The sequence below is a fragment of the Neophocaena asiaeorientalis genome, unplaced genomic scaffold (genome assembly GCF_003031525.2).
Source record: "Neophocaena asiaeorientalis asiaeorientalis breed wild unplaced genomic scaffold, Neophocaena_asiaeorientalis_V1.1 scaffold591, whole genome shotgun sequence".
NCBI lineage: Eukaryota > Metazoa > Chordata > Mammalia > Artiodactyla > Phocoenidae > Neophocaena > Neophocaena asiaeorientalis.
Genome location: NW_020173494.1, coordinates 1,762,202 through 1,780,978, shown reverse-complemented (window position 1 = coordinate 1,780,978; position 18,777 = coordinate 1,762,202). Strand labels below are relative to the sequence as shown.

Genomic DNA, 18,777 nt, shown 5'->3' with positions numbered 1-18,777 from the left:
GAGAGTGCCCCATGCAGTATGAGAAGCAGACTGCAGACCCTCAAAAAGTCCAGATGGAGTCATCTTTTCCTTTAAAGGCCAGAGGAAAAGGCTTTCAGTGTGTAGCATTACAGGGTATAACGTAAGCAAATAATGATAATACAAAATGACACCTGCTTGGATTCCCAGGCTTCTGCAAAGTGGCCTTAGGAATGAGTGTTGAGGAAGGTCGAACACGTTAGCTGGAGAGGAGGGAAGGGCCTTTTGGACAGAGCCAACAGCCTGGACAAGGGCGAGGGCCTGGAGAGGATGGGATGGCATTGGGAGGCAACAAGGAGCTTCAGAGTTGCCAGAGCCTGTGGGGCTGGAAGCGGGGAGAGAAGCTAGAGGGGGGCTAGAGAGAGGCGGGGGAAATGGAAGCACCTCGTGTGTCCTACAGAGGACTGGCCCTGTCCTCGTGAAGGACAGTCAACTTCCTAGGAAGACAATTCTGTGGGCTCAGCTCCCGTGCCCTGCGGGGCTTAAGTGGGGGCTTGGGGGACAGAAAGGGAGAGAGGGGCAATCGCCACATGCTGAGAGTCAGGGATAGAGTGGGATGTCCCTCTGTGGGCCCGTCCAGCTTCCTTCGCATCCTGTCCGCTCTTCTTTCCGTGTGTCCGTGGATCCCTGCTCTTACAAGGCCCGTCCCCTTTGTTTTCATTCTCTGTCTTTGTCTTCAGTGTCTGAGGAGTGAGGACGGGGACTCGTGTGTGCGGAGTGGCTCTGGCCCTGATTAACTTCAAGAGAAGCAGGTGGAGGAGGGCGAGGGCCGTCTGGGGTCCCGATTTCACAGACTTGCTGTGCTGCCTCTGGCCGATCACGGCCTTTAAACAGGGACATCTAAGAAGATGTCCCCTGGGTTCCTTCTGGTGTGGGCATTCTATGATGCTCGCTTCAGCGCCTTTTCCAAGCTTTCTCTCCTTGCCTTCTTCTCTACCCACCAGGCCCACGTCTGCCTCCCCGCTCCCGCTCTATCCGTCCGTGGTATGGCCGGGAGTGGCTGAGAACCACCTCCTTCCCTGAGCAGCAGACCGTGGAGCTCAGGAGTCATGCTTTAGTTATCCACATGCTTCCCAGAGTAGCATGGTCCTACTGGCGTTCATTCCCTTACGATACATGTCCATTAGGTAAAGTCCACCCAGGGAGACGTGGACTCCCCCAACTGGTCTCTTGATCCTTATCATGGAATTCAGTTCAAAGGAACACGTTCCAGAAAACCGCTTTCTTGTTCTGCAGCATTTGAAGGGGCAATGACAGAACGGGTGACCTCTCTGTGGCTCTCGGAGCCAGGTGAGGGTGACAGAGACCCTGCCTGCTCACACCCGCCGACAGCCCGAAAGCCCAGGAAGGCACCACCACTCTCTCAGGAATGTTAGTTACACAGTGTTTGCTGTTCACCCCGAGTCACTGCACGCACTTTTCTGTTCATCCATTCAAAGCATCCAACCGTTGGACACATACTTGCTCAGTGAAATGCCTTGTGGTCGGTGCTGTGAGGGAGAGATGAATTTTCATCCTTGGTGGATAGTGAGCTGTGCTGTGAGAGCCTTGCCGTGGCAGTGCCGTCGTGGCAGCTCAGAGAGGCATGGGGCAGGCCTGGAAGGGGGTTTGGAGGTCAGAGCCGGAGACAGGAGGCTTAGCAGACAGTGGTTCTCAGATACATCTGGAGGTCAGAGGGCTCAGTCAGATGACAGGGTGCTGCTAGGGCCAGGGGCCAGCACGTGGAAATGTCCACATTCCTGCTATGTCGCCCACACAACAACCAAACTACCATAACACCCGCCCCCAACACACATACAGACACACCGCTGCAACAGTATGATATTTCCAAAGGCCCACTTCTTTCAAGCACTAGTTCCAGAATTCACCTGCAAACCTTTCCAGCTTTGTTGCACCAAGAATTTATCAGGTTTTAGAATAGACTGGTATTGTATCAACCCTCTCTTGCTGGAGGCTTCTCCCCAAATCCAGTGTTTCCTGCCCACCTGGTTCTAGGCAGAGGAGGCCTGGCTCCCTGACTCCCAGCTCTGGGGTGCAGGGATTGCCTTACCAGGCGAGGCTTTGGAGACTTTGTGGTGTGGGGTGCTTTGCAGGATGCTGTGGCTCCCTCCCGTCCCTCTCGGAATCTCTGGCTGTGGCGACACCGTGTGGCCTGATTTGGAATTGCACCTTGGTAGTGGGAGCCGCCCCCCTCCGCCTCTGTGGCTGCTGGCCCTTCTGCCTCTTATTCTTTGTTGCTGTCTCTCGTCTGTTCTGCTTTTTCTCCTTTTTCCCTCTGTAGACTCGGCTTTGCAGCTGGAGAGGCTGGTTCGTTTGCCCTTGGGGAAGTACTTTATCAGGCCGGGCGAAATGTCTCAAGTTGCAGGAACTCCATGGTTTGGGGGATGGTCCTCGTCAGCCAGAGCCAGCCTTCTTCCTGTGTAAGTGGCCGCAGAAAGAGCGTGCTTTAATAGCGAGTCTCTTTGCACTCAGAGGTGATAGGCGGTGGCAGTGCATGGGGAGGGAGGGAGTGGGCTTGCCGTGGTTGGACAGGGTCTGCCAGCGTGGACTGAGAAGGCCATCGAGATGGGTCCTGGTTCCTGGGGCAGCGGGAGTGTGTTCTGATTGCTTCCTCGGGCAGAGGGGTGTCTGTAAGGTAAGGACAGAGGCTGGGTAGTGGTCAGATGCCTGCTCTCCCCGCACGAGGGGAGAGGGTGGGAAGCCAGCCAGATGGCCCTGGCTGTAAATCCTAGCTTTGCCTCTTATTAGCTCCTGTGATTTTAGGCAAATCACGCAGAACTCACCTGGTCCCTCCTGTTCCTATTTTTGGTACGACGTAGCTACAGGATGGGGATGGGGACAGGATGGCTCCTACAACACAGGTTCTTTTTAAAAGCTGCCATTTCGCGAGTGCTACTCTGTGCTGTGCACAGCTGTAAGTTCCTTGCGAGCAACATTTTATCAAACCCTTGCAACAATCCCTTGCAGGGATTCTGTTGTCCCTATGTTACACATGAGGATTTTGGGGCACACAAGGGTTACATCACCTGCTGGATGACATGGTCACAAAGGGCGGGGACAGGATCAGACTCAGGGTGTCTGCCAGATGGTGACCCTGTGCAGCCTCACCAATCCCGGGGTTTGTGGTTCCTTCCAAGGCTGGGGTTCGGTTCTGGGGGACGGTGAATTGAGGTCCCTTATGTCTCCCCCTCCTTCTTGAACTTCTCTTCCATCTCTGCCCAGTGTCCACAGGGTCAGGAAAGAAGGAGGGACATGCCCATGGGCTGGAGCAAAGTTGGAGCTGATCTCTGGAGGTTATGGGGCTTCTCGGGGTCCACGGTGGCCGCCTCTTACCTAGAACAGGGATCCCCAGGCTGGGCTGCCCTGAGAGCTGGACGGCACACAGCAGCCTGGCGATGTCATGTCCTCAGACACGATTCTGAGCTGGACGCTGGGGATGGAAAGCTGAGCAGACCCAGCTCTGCCCTCGAGGAGAGTTCCCCGACCACTCAGGAGGCAGATGTGGGTGTCTCTGCCATTTTCCACACCAAAGGATGTGGGCACAGTGGGGCTTGTAGTCAGGTGACTGCACTGGCTCGTAGGGGACGTGAATAACCTGGAGGGGGAGTGGGCCTGGGCTGCAGGGGCAGCAGTCTATGTTTGGTGCAGAAAGGGCAGGCCAGTGGGCTGGGACAGGGTATCTGGGGAGCAGAGGTGAAGAGCAGTGGTGGGACATAGACTCCATCCCCGCTGGAGAGTGCGATGAGGGGCAGAACTGTCGACGGGGGGCTGAGATGGCCCCAGCGCCTCCCTCATCTTACGGGCTGCACTAGAACAGCTACCCCACGAGCCTCGGCGCCCAGGCTCTGCACACCACCCTTGGGGGTCCTCTGGCCTCACAGCCCTGTGGGCACCAAGGGAGGATCCATCCCCCACAATACGCTGTGCTGCTGAAGCGGGTACCTGCCCTGCCTCCTGGCCCAGCCTGGGCGTGTGAGCTCTCCCTCGCTCAAGCCCCAGTTCAGGGCTGTGGTTTCATGTGGAGCTTCTCTTTACCCCTCCCCTCCCAGTATCCAGCCTGCCATCTGTGCTGCCCGGCTCCGCACACCCTCAGCTGCTGCCCCCTCCTCAGGCTGGGCCCAAGCCAGCTGAGGCCCCATCGTGTTCCATCCAGGAGGAGCTGCCTGTCTTTGCCACAGTCAGCACCACTCATTTTAATGCTGGCTTCATCTGTCTTGGAACCGGAGGCAGGTGGGGGTGATGATGAAAGAGAGAAGGAAGGACCATGCTTACTCAGTTTCCCCAGCCCAGTATCCCTGTGTGTGGTATTAAATATTCCAGAAATCTCTTAAGTAATTAAACACCTAATTGTACCCAGGGCTTCTGCAGGGTCATCAGCTGGCGCCTCTGACTAATTAAGCATCTCAACCTTCGCAGAGGTGCTCGCCCCAGGAGCCTCTCAGGATGCTGGGAGATGGTTGCCCCCTCCCCGCCCACCCTGAGCTCTTTCCACATCTGAGACTGAGCCGTTCCCATCAGGGTGGGAGAAGTGGAGAGCACTGGGGGAGAAGCTGCTGGCCGTAGGAGGAGCTTGTGCAAAAATGCTTGTCCTTCGTGGGTTACTCGCGCTTGGTTATTTTTAATGTGCATGTGTGTGTTATTTACTGAAACTCTTTTTTCATTCTCATTTCTCCCCCCTTTTCTTCCCTGATTTAGGTTTCTTGAGGTCCAGAAGCCCAGGCTCTGTAAGATGCTTCGTGTCCTGGCCTTCGCTTATCCCTACACCTGGGACTCCCTTCCCATCTTCTCCAGGGTAAGGGCCCGGCTCCAACCCCTCTCTGCCTGTTGGCAGCATCAGGGAATCAATTGTGTCCTGAGCTCTGGGGGTCAGAGCGCCGTCCTGGTCACAGTGGGACACACAAGAGTAGAGTCCCAGGTGCTCCTTTTTTTTTTTTTTTTAATAAGTTTTTTTTTTTTATTTATTTTTGGCTGCATTGGGTCTTCCTTGCTGCGCGTGGGCTTTCTCTAGCTGTGGTGAGCGGGGGCTACTCTTCATTGCAGAACGTGGGCTTCTCATTGCAGTGGCTTCCCTTGTTGCAGAGCATGGGCTCTAGGCTCACGGGCTTCAGTAGTTGTGGCACGCGGGCTTAGCAGTTGTAGCTAGCAGGCTCTAGAGCGCAGGCTCAGTAGTTGTGGAGCACGGGCTTAGTTGCTCTGCAGCACGTGGGATCTTCCCGGACCAGGGTTCGAACCTGTGTCCCCTGCATTGGCAGGCGGATTCTTAACCACTGCACCACCAGGGAAGCCCCCCCGCCCCAGATGCTCCTTTAATGGCACTTGCAGACTAGTTAAGAGACGGCATGAACACAGAGGCCCTGATGAACATAGGAGATGCACCAGTGGCCAGTGTTGACTGGGGGCTCAGGAGCAATCGCAGAGGGCTGGGCAGGGGAGGCAGCCTGGGGTTCAGTAGAGTGACCAGGAGAGTGGGCTCTGGAGGCAAATCTGTAATATTTACTCACTGCAAGACATTGGACGAGTTATCTTCCACCTCTGTGTCTTGATTTCCCTCATCTGTAAAATGGCCTGGTAATAACACCTCCTTTTGTCAGGCTGTGGGGAGGATTATATGAGACAATGTTTAAAATGCTAGTTGGTGGTGAGAGTCCAGTAAATGCAGTGTTATATATTATCATCAATTAACATAGTAGTAGTAGTGAAGGAAAATGTATGAATGAAGGTCTTAAAGGATAGATGGGAATTAGATGGAGAACACAAAGGAAGAGGGTGTAGGAGGAAAGGCAAGAAGGGGGAAAGTTCAAATCCCAGTCCCACTGCTCACTGGCTGTGTGACCCTAGGCAATGAACAGAAGCTCTCTGAGCCTTGGTTTCCTCATCTTTATTTTTTTTTAATTTTTTATAAATTTATTTTATTTATTTATTTTTGGCTGTGTTGGGTCTTCGTTGCTGCACGTGGGCTTTCTCTAGTTGCCGCGAGCCAGGGCTGCTCTTTGTTGCGGTGCATGGGCTTCTTATCGCAGTGGCTTCTCTTGCTGCAGAGCACGGGCTCTAGTCGCCCGGGCTTCAGTAGTTGTGGCACGCAGGCTCAGTAGTTGTGGCGCACGGGCTGAGTTGCTCCGCGGCATGTGGGATCTTCCCGGACCAGGGCTCGAACCCGTGTCCCCTGCATCGGCAGGCGGATTCTTAACCACTGAGCCACCAGGGAAGCCCTCCTCATCTTTAAATGAGGCTGACATCCTGTCCTTCACAGGGGGTAGAGGAGAATAATCAAATAAACAGAACTGATGGGCTCAGCAATGCCAAGCCCAGGCCCAGTGGGTGGAGTTCCCCTCCCAGAGGCAGCGTAAGGGTCTGCTGCATGAGGCCAGGATGGCAGGGCCCAGGGATAAAGGAGAGGGGTCGAGCTGGCTTCATTAGCTGAGGCACTGACCGTGTGCTCCTGCTGAGTTCATGTGGGCCTGGGGGGGACCCAGAGATGGGGATGCAGCCCATTTCCTTGAATCCTTCTTCGAGGACACAGATCACACACAGGAAACCAGAGCAAAGAACAATCCGGTCCCACAAGGCCGCCAAAGCATACAGCACAGGTTCTTGCTATTATGAGCGCTGGGTGCTCCTGGCACTGCACCAGCCAGTGGGCAGCAGGGGAGGGGAGGGCTTACCCTAAATGGTGATGTGGCTGAGCACACAGGTTCTGGAATCAGCCTGACTTCACTGTTAGTTAGTGGTTTGCAAGTCACCCTCCAGCCCAGTTTCCTCATCTGCAAAATGGGGAGAATAGTGTCTGCCTTGTGGTCATTGTTGAGGCTCTGAAGCGATGCACGTAAAAGGCCTGGCCTAGTGCCCTCCGTAGTGGTGGCTGCCGCCGCTATTTATAACAATCGTACAAAAACCGTACTGAACTCCACACCAGGGTAATGTCCATAATTAATAGTCTGTGATGATTCAGAAGGCCTTCCAGGGAGTTTTAGGCCTTAAAGCCTTAATTAGGAGCATCAATTCAGGGGATGTGCTGGTTAGAAGTGAGTTCAAGTGTGAATAGGCTATTTTTTATGATACTTACGTTTTAGCCCCAGGAAGAAAGTAGCGATATATCTAACTGGATTTTTCTTTTCCTTTAATTTTGTCTTCACTTCTGCTGTTTTTCTTTTCTTCCTTCCTTTCTTTCTTTCCTCTTTTTTTTTTGGAATTAAATAATCCAAAGGCTCTCATGAGCATGCGGGGGATTAAACGACAGTTGCCTTGGGTCTCAGCTGACCACACTCAGAACAGGAAGCCTGCTCACACAGTCCCTGCGAGTTCCCTTTCCAAGCCTCAGAACTGGAGAGGGAACGGCCTTGGCCCACAGAGTCCACACATATGCGTGGGGATGTCTGCAGGCCTCCTCTCAAGACCTGACATACGTTCCTTCCTTCCTTCCTTCCTTCCTCTCTCTCTTTTTAAAAATTTTTACTTTATAATGAGTATAGTTGATTAACAATGTTGTGTTAGTTTCAGGTGTACAACAAAGTGATTCAGTGAGACATATACGTGTGTCTATTCTTTTTCAAGTTCTTTTCCCGTTTAGGTTATTATAGAATATTGAGTTCCCTGTGCTATATAGTATGTCCTTGTGGGTTATCTATTTTAAGACCTGACCTTTCTTTAAATACCTGCAGCTATTCCTCTTCCCTGGGGAGAGTGCACAGAACGAAGCCACCTTGTACCACCAGAAGCACATGGCCGTGACCCTCCTGGCCTCTTTCCTCTACTCCGCACATCTGCCGGAGCGCCTGGCTCCTGGACGCTTCGACTACATCGGTGAGTGCCTGGTGGCCCCGATGCCCCTTGCCCTCCCGTCCAGGGAGGGTTCCCAATCCCTGACACCAGTGCACATAGTTGCAAAGAGAGGCCGGGGCAGGGAGAGAAGCGATTCTTCAGGAAGTTCTCCAGGCACAGACCAAGGTTAGTGAAATTGTAAGGTGACAGAGGCCAGGATGTACATAGCCAGTGGATGACCAGGGAGGATGGCGGAGGATGGAGAGGAGGTGGATCTAGGATTCTAAAGCATTTCCAGCAGGTATGGGGACAGGAGAGTCCCATTATTACCTAGAATGTGAAATCCCGTTATTAAATGAACATGTAAGGCAGCCGTAAAGAGGAAGAGGAAAGACAGTACAGCTGGCTCTGAGAATACCGGCTGGCAGGGAGCTGTGCTCAGGTATGGCCCCTGGACCAGCAGTCTCAGCGTCACCCGGGAACATGCAGATTCTCGGTTCCCAGCCCCCAGACATCCCGTGTCTCAGAAGCTGTGTGATTCTCCAGGTGAGCCTGAGCTCACTCAAGTTAGAGAAGCCATGTGGTGGAGAGGAGGTGTCGGAACCACAGGGGTTTACACCTGCTGGCAGGGTTCCTTCCTCTCTGTCTAGGGAAGTGGGTGGCACTGCGGAACGTGTCTCCTCCACCCTGGCTCTGGGACTGGCTGGAGGAGGGACCCTTGGGCCACTTCTGGTGAGGCTGATGAGTCCTGGGGTGAGAGCTCCTTAGATAAGCTACCAATACCATGGGGATTCAGATCCTCACTCCCAGGTGGCGGGCAGGAACCTCGGTTCTCCCCAAGCCCATTTTGTCCATGGGTTTCCATCTTCCGCCCAAGACACATGGCCAGATTTTTCTTTGTTTGCTCTGATTAGAGTTTCATCTCCTTTACTTCTTCTCTCCTGCCAGAAGGGATTACAATGAGCAAAATACTTAGAGGGCACATTTCAAAAAAGGAGGGAGATGAGAGGGCCAGGGGATTGGAACCTGCCTAAGGAACCTGCCCAGCACGTCCACCACCCCAGCTCCAGCCAGATGAAATAGAGGTGGTAGTGTGCGAAGTCTGGGTGGGGGGGCCTTGTTTTGCCAGCTCTGGCTTCTTAATAACATTTTATTGACTCGCCTCTATCCTGTCCTCTTGGGCCTAGAGCAGAAAGACACTCCTATGGGGGGAAATTGGCCAGACGGGCAGTTAGTAACAGATCTTTAACAAAGGGTTTGGAAAGTTCTCCGCCCCTAAATAACAGTCAGTCAGATGCTGGGCTCCCTCTCCAACGCCCACAGGAAGTTCCTCCCTATTCCTGCCAGGAGGGATTGTTGAAATCACTCTTCCTGCTGCAGGCACATTTCACATCTGTTCGGTGCTCGTGGCTCTTCTGTCTTTTGATCTGCTGCCCTAACAGAGACAGGTTTGTGCCTCAGTTGGTGAGCACAGCTGATCACCTCCTTCTTCTTGGCCCTGTGTCCTTAGAGTACACGGCTCTTGCCGGATAAGGAACCACTTCGTTGCATCACACACAGATTTGGAAATTGGATACAGCCCAGTAGTATGGCTTGAGTGAGGCAGGGGTGGCCCCTCCAGGCACACTTCCTCCCTGGGGCATGCAGGCTGGAGTGCTGGCAGCTCCCTGCCCTAAGGAATTCATTGGCCACCTACTCAACTCTCCTACATCCTCATTCCTGACTCTGTTCTTGTTCAGTTGGGCAGATGGCCAGGCTGGTCCCTTCTGGGGACACATTTATTGAATACTTACTCTGGGTTAAGTCCTGGGGGTACAACACTGAATCCTTTTTTTTTTTCTTTCTTTAACTGAAGGAGAATCTTTAACCCTTGTGTCGTATTAGCTAGGGCTGCCGTAACAAAGAACCACAGACTGGGTGGCTGAAACAACAGCGATTTATTTTCCCATAATTCTGGAGGTTAGAAGTCTGAGATCAAGGGGACGGCAGGGTTGGTTTCTTCCAAGTCCTCTCTCCTTGGCTTGCCCATGGCCATCTCCGTTTCTCTTCACATGGTCTCTCCTCTGTGTACGTGCATGTCTGCATCCTAATCTCCCCTTCTTAGAAGGACACCAGTCAGAGTGGGTCCCACGCTAGTGACCTCATTTTAACTTAATTGTCTCTTAAAGGCCTTATGTCCAAATACGATCACATTCTAAGGTACTGGGGGTTGGGACTTTCAACATATGTATTTGGGAGGGGGAGATACAACTCAGCCCGTGAAACATTTATGGGGGGAAATTGGCCAGACGGGCAGTTAGTAACAGATCTTTAACAAAGGGTTTGGAAAGTTCTCCGCCCCTAAATAACAGTCAGTCAGATGCTGGGCTCCCTCTCCAACGCCCACAGGAAGTTCCTCCCTATTCCTGCCAGGAGGGATTGTTGAAATCACTCTTCCTGCTGCAGGCACATTTCACATCTGTTCGGTGCTCGTGGCTCTTCTGTCTTTTGATCTGCTGCCCTAACAGAGACAGGTTTGTGCCTCAGTTGGTGAGCACAGCTGATCACCTCCTTCTTCTTGGCCCTGTGTCCTTAGAGTACACGGCTCTTGCCGGATAAGGAACCACTTCGTTGCATCACACACAGATTTGGAAATTGGATACAGCCCAGTAGTATGGCTTGAGTGAGGCAGGGGTGGCCCCTCCAGGCACACTTCCTCCCTGGGGCATGCAGGCTGGAGTGCTGGCAGCTCCCTGCCCTAAGGAATTCATTGGCCACCTACTCAACTCTCCTACATCCTCATTCCTGACTCTGTTCTTGTTCAGTTGGGCAGATGGCCAGGCTGGTCCCTTCTGGGGACACATTTATTGAATACTTACTCTGGGTTAAGTCCTGGGGGTACAACACTGAATCCTTTTTTTTTTCTTTCTTTAACTGAAGGAGAATCTTTAACCCTTGTGTCGTATTAGCTAGGGCTGCCGTAACAAAGAACCACAGACTGGGTGGCTGAAACAACAGCGATTTATTTTCCCATAATTCTGGAGGTTAGAAGTCTGAGATCAAGGGGACGGCAGGGTTGGTTTCTTCCAAGTCCTCTCTCCTTGGCTTGCCCATGGCCATCTCCGTTTCTCTTCACATGGTCTCTCCTCTGTGTACGTGCATGTCTGCATCCTAATCTCCCCTTCTTAGAAGGACACCAGTCAGAGTGGGTCCCACGCTAGTGACCTCATTTTAACTTAATTGTCTCTTAAAGGCCTTATGTCCAAATACGATCACATTCTAAGGTACTGGGGGTTGGGACTTTCAACATATGTATTTGGGAGGGGGAGATACAACTCAGCCCGTGAAACATGGTTTCTGCAGGCTGTCCCCCAAAGCAGTCCCCAGCCCCGGGCAATGGACTCCTTTTCTCACCAATCACCAAGTCAGCACATCCCTGCTCACTCCAACCACCCTGCACTGGACTCCCACCCTCTGGGGATGCATACATGGTGACTGGGGTCCTGCAAGTTATCGGAGAGGAAGAGCCCCTGGTTGTGTCTGGGATTAAGCAGCAGTGGGGAGAGGAGCACCTCATAAGAGGCCAACAGAAAATTTGGCTGGCTTCTCCTTTGGGATTGAAGCCAGAATCTGAGCTGATCAGTGACAGCTCTCAAGAGGTAACCTTTGGCAGAACTTTTTCACGTGAAAAACAGGACTGGTGGATAAGTTGTTTTAAAAATGGATTTGGTTTGCTCTGATGGCCCTTTTATTTTTCTCATGTTACATTTAAAAAATAAATTTTTAAAGTATATATTATATATTACATAATACCCTAATTTCAAGTATATGATTCAATGATTTTTTAGTAAATTTACCACATTGTACAACTGTCACCATATAGGAGTTTTAGAACATTTTCATCACCCCAGTAAGATCCTCTGTGCCCATGTACTATTAATCCCGACTCCCACCCCTGCCTGACGCAACCGCTACTCTATTTTCTGTCTCTGTGGATTTCCCTTTTCTGGACATTTGATATAAATGGAATCATACAATTTATGGTCTCTTGTATCTGGCTTCTTTCACACCACATAGTGTTTTTAGCATCCATGCCATAGCATGTATCAATCCATTCCTGTTTTATTGCTGATCTTGGTGGTCTTTTGTGTGTTTGCTATAGGTCATAGTCACCAGCTGTTTCATGTGTGTGTGATCCTAGCCACACACATGCAGATGGAAGCCATCCTTCTGGACAAGACTCTCAGGAAGGAATGGCTCCTGGCCCACTCCAGGCCCCTGTTGTTCTCTCAGATAGCCGGAGCCATACTTCTGTGCCTCATCTTCAGCCTGAGCAACATAACTTATTTCTCAGCTGCTCTGTATCGGATTCCTGAGCCAGAATTACATAAAAAAGAAACATAACTCAGACCATAAGCTTTTTGTGCCAAGTGTCAACATTAAGCTACAACTTCCTAACCACCAAAAGCCAGTGTCAAGGTACCAGTTTATAACGGCCTAAAATATTTATAATGGTTGGTGTCTTGGCATTTTTGAATGGATTCATGTCAATAAGGTATTGACGTGGGGACGTTTCTCTAGACGTGCATTGGTTCCGTATGTGTGGTTTTAAAAGGGGAACGTGGGTTCAAGTAAGTCCTTATTCAGGCAAATCATTAATATTGCGTTTAGTTTTTAATTTATTTAAAGTGAGTTCTCCAATCCTATTTAAACAATTGGATTAAGCATACCTCCCTTGTAGCTTTACTATGAAATAGTTGGATTAAGCTTTACTACCCTTGTAGTATTACTCTTGCAGAATGCAATGTGCTTCATCTGATGAGTTTCATGTAACAAAGCCTCTCCCAAGAGCTCCCACACTGGGAAGAGAATAAGCTGGAAAGGTCAGTAGGGGAACCTGAGAAAGAGTAAGTTGGGTCTGTGGGAGCCCTGGGGGCTGGGAAGGCAATTCCAGAATGAAGAAACCTGGCTTGGGGAGCGGTCTTCTTCCTTTCCCCACCTAGTGAAGGGAATGAATAGAAAGAGAGTCCTCTTTTCCTACAAGTACATTCTTTTTCACAGTGCAAGGTTCCCATGTCATGATAGATTTGGATTTTCTCACAAGTCCACAGCCTGTGGCTAAGTGTTATGTGTTCTGTTTTGCTCTGTTTTCTTGTCACCGGTTTGATGCTGCCAAGTATTCCACAGCACAGGAAACATGTGTTACCCAGTGGGCATTGGCTGAGTCAATCCCAATTGGTTGTGCTTGTCTGTCACCTTTTAAGCCAATGACATCACGATATTTGGGGAGGTTATACGTTTGATGTTGCTTCAGCATTTCATATATGCTGCTGAGCTTCGGGTTCACGTGCAGAGGAGGCTAAAGACCTTGCCAAAGGGATGGAAACCCTTGGTGAGCTTGTGACAAATGTAGATTCCCCAGGCAAATCAGGAGATGCTGCTTTACTGGTTTAAAATGTTGGTTTCCTGGAGACAATCTACACTGGAGAAAGTCCCCCGGGTGATTCTGAGTCAGGAGGGCCATGGGCCAAACTTGCAGAAACGCTGATGTCACAAACTCCAGAAGGTACTGAGCCTATCAGCTTTGTTGTGATTGGTCTAACTTTTAGCAACCCACCACCTAAGAATGTGTCCCCTGCTTTCTACTCTGTGGAGTATCACAAAACACTGGGTATTTTCTCATCTCTTGCATCACTAATGAAAGTTCACTGTTTCATGATGTTTTCGGAGAGTACAGAAATGCTGACACAAAACAGCTTTTAACAGAAGCCCATCACCCCCTGTTGTGCACTTGTCTGTTGACTTAAGGGGCCATCCATCACAATGCGGGATCCTCTTTTGCTGACTCAGGAGCACCCCCATATCTTAGTATACTGCCTCTATGGTTTACTGGCGCAGACACTCGAATGGCCTTATAAATAGATCATCGTCCAATCTTCTGAGGACAAGTAACAATTTACATTGGATGCGAGTGGTCAAGAAACATGATTTCATTCGTTTGATTATTTGTTTACTTCCTCTGGGGAAGGTAGGCTGATAAAATTACACGGGCTGGTAAATTTTGGGTACATTCTTTGCCAGCTGCATGACAAAATTTGTTTTTTTGGCAAGAGGCTGACATTGTTAGTGGAATCTTACTCCAGCAGGGTCTGTGGGCTTCCATTTCATGTTATTGTAACTTCAGTCTTATGGTGGACAAAGGTACAAAGTTTAAATACTCCATTCTAGTAGTGCCAAAGGCATGAAGGCTTTTAAATTCTCTTGTTTATAGAGAGTAAAGTAACGTTCTTCATTTAGCTCAGAAGTAGTTGAAAGATAACGGGTGACTAATTTGAAGGACTTTTAGATTATTTAATTTCATCTTTGGTTACATTGCTTTTTCAGCGTGCCTTATGATGAAAATGAAATGTTAAATCAACAAAATAAGACCAGGTGTTTCGTAACGTTTTTATAAGTTTGGTAAACTTAGTCCCATTGTATACTTTTGGACAGTGTTACAAATTAAAATTTTACAACAGTTTGCAGTACACTGATTTGGAAGCTTTTAATGTTGAGTGAGAATGGGTTCAAATATATTCATTATCATTAAGTATTATGAAGTCTAATGTGAGTATAATTTTGCCTAAGCCGTTCCGGAAATTACAAAGTTTGGCAGTGGGTCAGTTGAAACCTCACTGGGAAGATGTCTTTTAATGTAGCAGTTCTCGCATTTTTTTCATGTCTCTTTAGAGATGTACATACACTTTAGAGATGTACCCTATTCCCACTGCTGTCTCCAAAGGCAGCGGGGGAGCGACGGGGGAGAGAATGTACCATGTACATACACTTTAGAGATGTAAATACACTTTAGAAATGTACCCTATTCCCACTGCTGTCTCCAAAGGCAGCGGGGGAGCGACGGTGGAGAGAATTCCTAAAGAGATGTATTTCTTCCCCCTCCTCCTGCTTGAGAAACACTACTATAAAACTTGCCAGTCATTTCTGTTGTGATACAACTCAGATATGTTTGAATGAAGCCATTTAATCAATTGCCCCAGAGTTTCATTTTCCTTTGCTCGGTTCTTAGAAAGGAACTCTCCCTCTTCTTTCTAAGGACGTGAATTTGTCATTGTTGATTAGAATTAGAAGTGGGATGTTTAGAAGCCTTTTGAGTACAAAGTGATTTAAATATTTGGTCTGCTGCAATCTTTCTCAAAGTGTTTTTTGTGGAAGGAACTCGGCTCCCAGGAGATGTTCTGAGGAAGACAGGGTGGGGAAAAATGATGCTGTTTTCGGACACATTGGAGAAAACTTTCCCTTGGATCTGCTGTGTCCCAGATTTGTTGTGGGCATGGTACCCTTTTTATATGAAACAGCTATTAACACTGTATAACAACACTTTATAACATATTGTTGAATGCCAGCCTCTGATTTTCCAGTCGACAATCCATTATGGATGAAAAGGCAGAGACCTATGTCCAAACTCAGAGATGTTCTTCCAACCAATACTAATGTCTGGTTTTCTTAAACTGTGTGGAAGAAAAAATAAAATAAAATGTATTTATTATAGGAAAGTCCTTCCGTTTCTCACTTGACTTGGTTATATTTCACCTACTCCACTGTTCATTCATCATGAGAAATAGATTCCTGTACGTGTGTTTTGTTAAGTCATTCAGTGAACATTTATTTAGTGCTTGGTATATATAGAACAAACACCGTCCTAGGAGTTGGGGATACAGAAGAGAACAAAACCCAAACCGTCCTTCCCTCATGGAGCTGATGTTCTACGTCAGTCAGTAGGACAAGAGATATAGATAAATTCAGATAATGGTAAGTGCTTAGAAAATAAGCCTGGGACTTCCCTAGTGGCGCAGTGATTAAGAATCCACCTGCCAATGCAGGGGACACGGGTTCGAGCCCTGGTCCGGGAAGATCCCACATGCCGTGGAGCAACTAAGCCCACGCGCCACAACTGCCGAGCCTGCGCTCTAGAGCCCACAAGCCACAACTACTGAAGCCCGTGAGCCACACCTACTGAAGCCCGCACACCTAGAGCCTGTGCTCCTTAACAAAAGAAGCCCACGCACCGCAACGAAGAGTAGCCCCTGCTGGCTGCAACTAGAGAAAGCCGCGCGTGCAGCAAAAAAGAACCAACACAGCCAAAAATAAATAAATAAATAAATTTATAAGAAAAGAAAAGAAGCCTGGTGAGGGACTAGGGAGGGGTGGGGTGGGGCAGCTGAGATAGGATGGGCACTCTGATAAACTGGTATTTGAGAAGAGACTTGATGGGTGAAAAGGAGCCAACTTTGGCAGCATATGGGGGAGAGTATTTCAGGTCCAGGTAGCTGTAAGTGCAAAGGCCCTAAGGCCAGTAAGCGTTTGTCTTATTGGAAGGATAGAAATCAGGCCACTCATTCCTGAAATGTATAGCTCCAGAAGACATCGGCATGACTCAGAGAATTATGAAATTTCTCCTGAATGTTCCGGGAGATTGCCCAAGGGGTTTTCCTATGGCCCCTCGGTATTTGTATGAATTCTTCAACTCTGTAATAAATGTACTTCAGCAAATGGTTGTCACACACATTCTCTCCGTGTTAAGAAACGGGTTTCAGGGCTTCCCTGGTGGCGCAGTGGTTGAGAGTCCGCCTGCCGATGCAGGGGACACGGGTTCGTGCCCCGGTCTGGGAAGATCCCACATGCCGTGGAGCAGCTGGGCCCGTGAGCCATGGCCGCTGAGCCTGCGCGTCCGGAGCCTGTGCTCCACAACGGGAGAGGCCACAACAGTGAGAGGCCCGCATAACGCAAAAACAAAAAACAAAAAAAAAGAAACGGGTTTCTAAAACTGGCTTACATGTTGTCTCCTCCAGAGCATGGAACCGCGAGCCTCAAAGAAAATTTAATCTAGCCTTTAAAAAATGTGTGTGATGATGTAAAACGCACATGCGCAGGGCTCAGATGCACAGATGTAGAAGACTCACTGAGGGTGCTGGGGGTGGGCGTGGTCCTGGAGTTTTGAATTTTTATCAGAAGCCCCAGGTGATTTTTAATACCATAAGGGAGTTTAAGAAGCACTGATACAGTCCAACCATTCTCTCTCTCTTTTTTTTTTTTTGGACATAATTTCATAGTTAGAGAAGTGTTGCTAAATAGTACAAAGAATTCCCAGGTACTTTTCACCCTTCCCCTTTTCCATATTTATATTACTCTCTAACAGTGAGATACTTGGTTCCCATTATCCACAATGTATTTACTTATTTGCTCAGTCCTGGAATGTACGGAATGTCCTTTCAGAACTACTAATCCATGTCTTCAAAAAGGCCAACTAATTAGAATTCAATATATGTTTCAAGTTTTTTTTTTTTTTTATCTTGAGCCTGAGGGCATATACTTAGTCTAAATAGTCTAAATACCTTGGGTAAGTGATAGCTCCCCTTCTGTGTATGTTATTCATTTGAAGTTCTGTTCAGATCTTTTGTGGTTTTTTGTATCAGTTGAACACCCTCCCCCAAGCTTATTGATTTTACTGATTTGTTGTTGTTGCTTGAGCATGTAAGGCATTAACATCCAATCATTCATTTTACAGATGGCCTGGGGAGAGAGTCACATGGCCTGGGGATGTGAGATTATGTTGCCAAAGCCACTGAAGCCTTGGGTGTGCTGAGTGTGTTGGATGCTCACAGGCATCCTGTCTCCAGCTTACCACCTTTCCTCAAACACTGTGGGCTTTGGTAATTTCTGGTGCTTGCTGGTTATTAGGTTCCCACAGCTGGATGTGTTTAGCTGGGAGATTGGATTAATTATGGTTTCCAATCTCTGTAGTATCAGCCCCTGTTCAGTGATTTGCATAAGATCCTCCCAGTACAGTTTCTTATAAAGTTAAACTTACGATTACCGCAAGACCAGCAATCCCACCCAAGAGAAATGAAAACATCTATGTCTACATAGATAACTTTACGCAAATAATTATACCAGTTTCATTCATAGTCGCCAAAAAGTGGAAACAGCTTCCCCTATCCCCAGCCCTTGGCAACCACTTTTCTGATTTCTTTCCTTAGATTTCTGTCTTTTCCAGAATGTCTCTTTTTTAACTCAGCTAATGCTTTTGAGAGTCTATCCATGTGTTGCATCTGTCAATAATTTTTTCCCTTTTCTTTCCTGATTAGTATTCCACTGTATGACAATCTACCCATTCACTAGGGAAGGTGATTGCGAAGGGTCAGCACAAGGAATTTTCAGTGTGATGGGAATATTATACATTTGATTATGGCAGTGGTTACAGGATGGTGTATGTTTGTCAAATATATACATGGGACAAATAAAAAGGGTGAATTTTATTGCATGTAAATTATACCGCAATAAACCTGATCTTTTAAAAAGCCTCCCAGTTGTACTCTCTACCCCTCTTCTACCCTCACCCTGGTCTGGATCTCTAATTCTAGGGGAAAATGCAAATCTTTTACCAGCTGTGGGGAGTGCTTGACCATTTTTTTTTGTTTTGTTTTGTTTTTGCGGTACGCGGGCCTCTTACTGTTGTGGCCTCTCCCGTCGCGGAGCACAGGCTCCCGACGCGCAGGCTCAGCGGCCATGGCTCACGGGCCCAGCCGCTCCGTGGCATGTGGGATCCTCCCGGACCGGGGCACGAACCCGTGTCCCCTGCATCGGCAGGCGGACTCTCAACCACTGCGCCACCAGGGAAGCCCTGACCATTTTTGAACAGAGAAAATGATATAATGAATTGGCATTAAAAATTAAGTCAGTGAGATTTAATAAGGATATAGATGAGTGAGAAAGAAGAAACTGGCCAAAAGAAAAGCTGGGGGTGGTGTATTGTAACCGAGCCCTCCATTGGGGTGTTCTGCGAAGGGATGGGCTCATTCATTTCTTCAAACATGTATGGAACATCTTCATTGCTGGGCACGGGGGGTGCAACAGCGCCATCTATTGAGGATGTGGGGATAAGCTGGTAGAGGAGACTAATAAGCAGCGATTGAAAATTGGGATGCGAGCTCCAAAGCAAATCAACAGGTGCAGTGACTGGAG

General features: G+C 48.8%; 1 protein-coding gene across 6 annotated transcripts in view; it reads left to right on the top strand.

Moving 5' to 3' along the window:
• PAQR5 (progestin and adipoQ receptor family member 5) overlaps positions 1–15,311 on the top strand; it is an 87,033-nt gene extending 71,722 nt beyond the window's left edge. For all 6 annotated transcript variants that reach the window (XM_024747529.1, XM_024747523.1, XM_024747526.1 and 3 more), the window contains 3 exons: positions 4,714–4,810; positions 7,677–7,818; positions 11,918–15,311. In XM_024747529.1, coding sequence (XP_024603297.1) covers positions 4,714–4,810; positions 7,677–7,818; positions 11,918–12,159 — 481 coding nt within the window. In that variant the 3' untranslated portion in view covers positions 12,160–15,311. The remainder of the gene's footprint in view (positions 1–4,713; positions 4,811–7,676; positions 7,819–11,917) is intronic.
• Positions 15,312–18,777: the final 3,466 nt, after the last annotated feature.